The sequence below is a fragment of the Chinchilla lanigera genome, unplaced genomic scaffold (genome assembly GCF_000276665.1).
Source record: "Chinchilla lanigera isolate Chin_1 unplaced genomic scaffold, ChiLan1.0 scaffold00008, whole genome shotgun sequence".
Lineage (NCBI taxonomy): Eukaryota > Metazoa > Chordata > Mammalia > Rodentia > Chinchillidae > Chinchilla > Chinchilla lanigera.
Genome location: NW_004955409.1, coordinates 36,071,536 through 36,077,463, shown reverse-complemented (window position 1 = coordinate 36,077,463; position 5,928 = coordinate 36,071,536). Strand labels below are relative to the sequence as shown.

The window sequence follows — 5,928 nt, the reverse complement described above, 5'->3', positions numbered from 1 at the left end:
TTGTTTCGTTTTGTTTTTTTGGTTTTTTTTGGTTTTTCTCCGGTACAGGGAACCGAACTCACGACCTTGCGCTTGCCAGGCAGGCGCTTTTGCCACTGAGCTAAATCCCCAGCCCCTTACCATTACTTATAATTATGACTTTTTAACTTAAAATACATGTATAAATAAAAAAGTCCCTTTAGTTATCTCTAGGATGTGTAAAGGAAAAAAGCAAAAATAGTGGATTTGTTGGTGGAAGGAGATCTTTGTTTGGGGGCTGGGGATTTAGCTCAGCGGCACAGTGCCTGCCTGGCAAGCACAAGGTTGTGAATTCGATTCCTGGTACCGGAGAAAAACAAAACAAAACAAAACCAAAAAACAAGAAACAAACCAAAAACAAAGGAGATCTCTCTTTGCTTACTCTTGAATTTTTTGAATTTTGAACAATTTGAATATATTGGCTATGATAAATAAATAAATAAAATTGACCCTTATGAATAAAATTAAGGCAAATAGTTGAATAAAAAGGTGAAAATAAAATGGCCCAATGGTAGTTTGCTTGATAAGCCCACTTAAAATACCTTGGGATTAAAGGACTTGGGCCTCAGGCCTAGGCCCAACCTGATACTCTAGAGTTTGACACTCCAGGTACTCAGGTAGCGGAGATCTGGAGGAGGCCAGGGTGGGCCTAAGAGCCAGGCAGGGGCTGCCTTACCACTGCTAGTCTCCTGGGGTGTGGCATCTACAACCTGCCACCCATCAAAGCCTGAGGGCAGATCCGGCCTCTTCATCCAGCAGTCGTTCCACACGTGGAAGTTCCTGCGTGGGCATGGAAGGAGGGCTGGGTCTGAGACTCCCATCAAGGCCTCCCCAAGCCCCTTCCCTGCCCCGCTCCACCTCTGGGCTTCAGGGCACCATTCTGCAGCAGATACGGGTGACCAGGACAGCCCCAATCTCACCAAACAGAATCGTGGTTCAGATGCTCAAGTGGTTTCATGTTCTCATCAAAGTAGATGTCCATAGTGAGGGATGTGTCAGTGTCATGTGCAGAGTTGAAGTTGGTGACAGTACGTGTGGCTAGACCCAGGCATCGCAACACTGTGGAGAAGCCAGAGTTGAAGTTCAGCTGATGAGGTGGGAGGCAAGTGAGATACCAGGTCAAGGACACCAGGGGAAAAGGGCACCTGAAGTTGCCAGTCTGCATGGTATACAGGGTTAGGGAGGGCTTTCAACCACAGCACACTTGGGGTTAGGGAAAGCTGGGCCACCTGTCTGGCTCAGGCCCTGCCTGTTGCTTCTTCCTCCTCTCCCTTAGGCCTCTCTCTGTTGTTAACAATAATTAATGATAATTAAGGCCAGCTTACCATCCACCCTTTCTTGCACCCTGTGCTGTAGCCAGAGCTGGGCTGGGCTGAGTGAAGATGGAGCCTGGCTTCCCTCCCTCCTCCTTACGGGGCCTACACCATGCTCTTCCCCTTCCCTCTACTACCTGTGGTGGTCACACCAGCAAAGACCCAGCACTGGCCATAGGGGACAGAGTAGCCTGTGCGTAGGTAGCTAAGCAGGATCTCCACGCTGCCCACCCACGCCGAAGGGTTGGTGCCTCGGGAGTAATCGCCAGACCAGTTCCCAATCAGGACTCCATTGTCATCCAGGGAGTTCACCTGCCCAGGACAAGATGGGGTGGGGTGAGCTGGGGGAGGGACTCAGGGCCTGGCTGGGTCCCCAGCCTCACATGCTCTGACCCTCCAACCAACCTCACCCCTAAATGCCTCAGGATCAGCCTGACCCCACCCACTTCTCTCCCGAATGCAATCCCCTCCTCCCCCCCATCTGACACAGGAATGTGAATCTTGGGTATGCCAAGTTTTGGGTTTGGCCCTACATTCCACAACGACTGGGACAAGAGCCAAGGAAGGTAGAATAGGGGGCAGATAAGGCAGCGAAGAGGAGGAGCGAACCCCCTTTCTGCAGTACCCTTTATAGGGCAGGGATAGCATTGCTACTGAAAAAATCCAGAAAGGACAAGACCCGTGGGCCGGAGGTGAAGGGACACAGCAGGAGGACACTGAGCAGGGCTGAAAGACACAGGGCACTCACCATAGCAGAGATGACCCTGGAGACACTGACTGGGTCCCCACGACCTCCATATGGCATCCCCCGCCGGTCTAGGATGTACAGGCAGGCATCCAGCACCCCGTGGTCAAACTAGAAGGAGAAAGGGCAGAGGTGACCACAGCTCAATCTGACAGAGCTCAAACCCTAGGCCAATAGCCTGCTCCACCCTCCACGTCCCCTGGGTCATGTGACCCTGGCCAGCCATACCTGGCCATAGTTCCAGGTCCGCTCCCCGATCTGTGCTTCAGTTCCATAGTAAATTCTCCCAGACTCATTAAGCACGTACTCCTGCCGCCAGTCCTCATGGTCCACATACACGATGTCCTCTGCGTCCCCAGAAAACACATACCTAGTTCTCTCCACTCTCAGCCTGGGCCCTAACCACCACCTGGGAGGTCTGTAGCATTCAAGCGTGTGGACTGTGGGAGAGGTGTGGCCCCGAAGGAGAAAACGGGGACACTTCAGCCTGATGGGATTGTTCTCGGGAAGGATGCTGGGAGCCCGACAGAGGTGGTTGGAGAAGGCGGGCCATAGCCCAGGCCCTTCCTCAGGGGACATGAAGCAGGCCACCTTTCAACACTGGGCTCAGGCTCCCCCACCTGGACAATGGAAACACAGCTTCTCCTATGGCCAGGCATCCAGTCAGATCCCGGGAAAGGATCCCAGACCTGCCCTTCCCTCCTGCCCATCCTCTGATCCTGACTCCAGCTGGCTCACCTGGGCACCAGGGGTTGAAGAGGATGTAGATTTCATTTCGGGGGTCAAGGGGCAGCTGGAACTCCCCAGCCTCACAGCGTGTGCGGACTGTGAACTGAAACTTGCCAATGATGGCACTGGGAGAGGTGTGGACGCGCAGATTCAGATTCTGCCCGCTGGCCTTGGTCACGTGGGCTTTCCAGCCCCCACTGCTCCCTTTGCCCACTGGGATGATCACGTGGGTGCCCTTGCCCACCTCTGGGTTGTTTCCTGGAGTGGAGAAATGAACGGTTAGCTGGTTCTTCCCACCTGGGAGAGAGGATGGAGGCTTAGACTTCCCCTAGCCCCACCCCAAATGTCTATGAGCCATTGTGTATGTGTGTTCCTGAGTTGGGTTAGTGCCTTAACCTCTAACATTCTCCCTCAGAGCAGCACTGTGTCCGCCTGATTGCCCCACGCGTTAGGGCAGAGCCTCAGTTCAACATCCCAAACCCGGTCCCCTGACACTGAAGTTAGAGGCTGGGAGGGGAGACCTGGGCTGCTGTCACCTTTTGCCTGCCTGCCTGTCCATCCCAGTGCTGGGCTTGGAGGAGCAGAGCCACCTCGGCTGGTGCAGATTCCCCTGCCCTGTAGGAAAACGTAGTCCAGATACTGAATGCCAACCCTGTCTGCTTCCCGGGGCTGTGCCTTCCACAGCCCAGGACAACTCTGGTGGAGATGGTGGGGGTACCTGGGAAATTAGAGGCTGAGGTGGGCAAGGTTAGGCTCTAATAAAAGGGTATGAGGAGTCGCCAGCCCCGGGCAGCTGCATAATCACTAGCTTGGGCAGCCAAGGGTCACCGAGCAATGCAGCGAGGGAGGCACCTGCCTTGGGCCACAGGACAGAGGTACAGTCAGAGCAGGAGAGAGGGAGAGAGAGAAAGAAGAGGAAAGAGGAGGAGAGAGGGAGAGGGAAAGGGAGAGGGAGAGAGAACAAACCAACCACACCCCAAAGAAAGAGCAGATTCAGGAAGAAGAGCACACGGAGGCACACTGAGCGTGGCCCTACTGAGGAAGTACTGTGACACAGACGCTGCCCTGAGGATTGAAGAGAGGAGAATGAGCTTAGGGAAACTGGATCACCAAGGCCCTCCCAGAGACACACCCGTAGGACACTTGCACCTGCTTTACTTGGCGGAGGTAAGCAGTTGCTAGGAAAAGCCAAATAATTCTCTGAGCTCTAATGCCAGCTCTGACCCCATCAAGTAGAGGGTCTTCACCCTTCCGATTCTAGGTGCCACTCACCAATGAGCAGCTCAAGGGCCATACGGTCGGAGGACTCATAGGGCCGGTTCAGGAAGAGGACCAACTGGAAAGGCTGCCCACGGCGCACAATCAGATCATCATACTCAAACTCATCGGTGTGGTGCTCTCGACGGTTCTGGTCTGAGCGTGAGCTCAGCAAATCCACACCAGTCACCACCAGCATGCCCTCTGCAAGGCCACATCTCAGGGTCAGCAAAGTCCCCTCGAGGAGCTCAGACCTCCCCCCTCAGCTTCCCAGCCCGCTAGGTACCAGGATAAGCCTCAGGTCTCATTAAGGCTTCTATCTGCCAGCTGAAGTGCACAGCTGGCCTCACCTCGGATGGTGCCATCTCCTGCTGCATTCACACCACTGCCCCGGGACTCAGGTCTTCGATTCCAAGAGCTGGACCCTCGATTTCTGGAGCCAGTGGCCCTGGAGCCAGAAGGCTGAGGCCCCCAGTCATCATCTTCCCTATTCCGGCAAGAGCAGCAGCCGCAGCAGCGAGCCCAGAAGGACCGGGCCCCTCCTCTGCGGGAGCGTCTGTCTCGGTCTCGGTCTCGGTCTCGGTCTCGGTCCCGGTCTCGGTCTCGGTCTGGCTCTGGCTCTGGAGAAGGCGTGGTGGGGGGTTGCAAAGGGTTCCCGCCCCAGCGGCCCATGTCCGAGCGAGGGCCGTCCGTCATGCCTGTTAGAAGAGTCAGGGAAGACTGATCACCTGCTCAGATCACCACAAAACCCTCCATCCAGACAGCAGATTTGGTCCCAGCCAGACACTGAGACCATATGACCTTGACCCACAGATTTCCCTAGACCTAGAGATCCTCTCTGAAGTCTCCATTTCTCACCCAGAGAAAGCCTTCCCTTCCCCCCAGGTACCCACCCATCCATATCTGAAAAACACATCCCCAGTGGAGAAGGCAACTCAAGAACCTCTGAGGAGATGCATACAATTCTGAGTGACCTCCTGTCAGCCTTAGGACCCAGCTGCACAGACCAGAGCACCGAGCCCCTTGTCCTGGTCTCTCCACTTGCAGCTCCTTGGTGTGAAAGGCCACCACGAAAACAGCTTCTAGGACCCATCTGGTAGTGGAGATCGTTCTACTCTAGGCTTCACACAAGAAAGGTGGGGACCGGGGTGGCCTGAGGTCCTTGGCAACTCCACAGGGGCTGGCAGCGGCTGGGGCTCCACTGGTGCTGGGAGCCCGCGCTGAGCCCCGGGAGACCTGCATTCCCATCCAGATGACAGGTAGATGCCTGCTGGCCCCATCTCCTTTCTGGGGCAGGACACTGTGTGCCTTATGACAGCTGTGCCCACCCACTGAGGCTCAGCACCGCGGTGCCCCTCACCTGGCAGCAGTGTTGGCGACGGCAGTGCTGAGTCCTGGGGGCCGGGGCGGAACAGGTGGGGACCGATGTGATGGGACGGAAGGGCTGGACGCCGCCGCTCCAGTGGAAGGTGTGGGGCGGGCCAGGCAAGTAGTTTATGAGGGGAGGGAGGGCGGGGCTGAGCTGCTGGGCAGAAGGAGAAGCTGGTTGCTCCATCCCCTGCAGGAAGAGGCCTGGCCTCTGGGAGCCGGCTCCACCTCCTTACCCCTTTCTAGGAACCAAGGTGATGCTAAGAAGGGGGCGGGGTCTGGATCTGTCAGGGCTGAGGTTAGGGTGAGGAGGCATTGGCGGGACCACAGGTGTGATGGGTTTTATAGCAGGCTGGTTCTTGCCAGGCTGGGCATGTGCAGAGCAATGGGACAGGGAGTCCCTTTTACCTTCAGCCCTGTGGGCTCTCACAGGCCCCTACTCCAAGCTCCCCTGTGGCCCAGGACTAGCTTGGCCCTGTGAAAGTGGGGCACAGGCCT

The 5,928-nt window shown here is 56.0% G+C and overlaps 1 protein-coding gene across 1 annotated transcript in view; it reads right to left on the bottom strand.

Moving 5' to 3' along the window:
* Positions 1–5,545, bottom strand: part of LOC102004573 (protein-glutamine gamma-glutamyltransferase K) — a gene marked incomplete at its 3' end in the record, with an annotated part of 29,005 nt that extends 23,460 nt beyond the window's left edge. Inside the window, 9 exon segments of the mRNA XM_005377020.2 lie at positions 695–798; positions 939–1,077; positions 1,469–1,643; positions 2,080–2,187; positions 2,305–2,423; positions 2,815–3,063; positions 4,078–4,266; positions 4,413–4,760; positions 5,423–5,545. Of these exon segments, the coding sequence (XP_005377077.2) occupies positions 695–798; positions 939–1,077; positions 1,469–1,643; positions 2,080–2,187; positions 2,305–2,423; positions 2,815–3,063; positions 4,078–4,266; positions 4,413–4,758 (1,429 nt within the window).
* Positions 5,546–5,928: the final 383 nt, after the last annotated feature.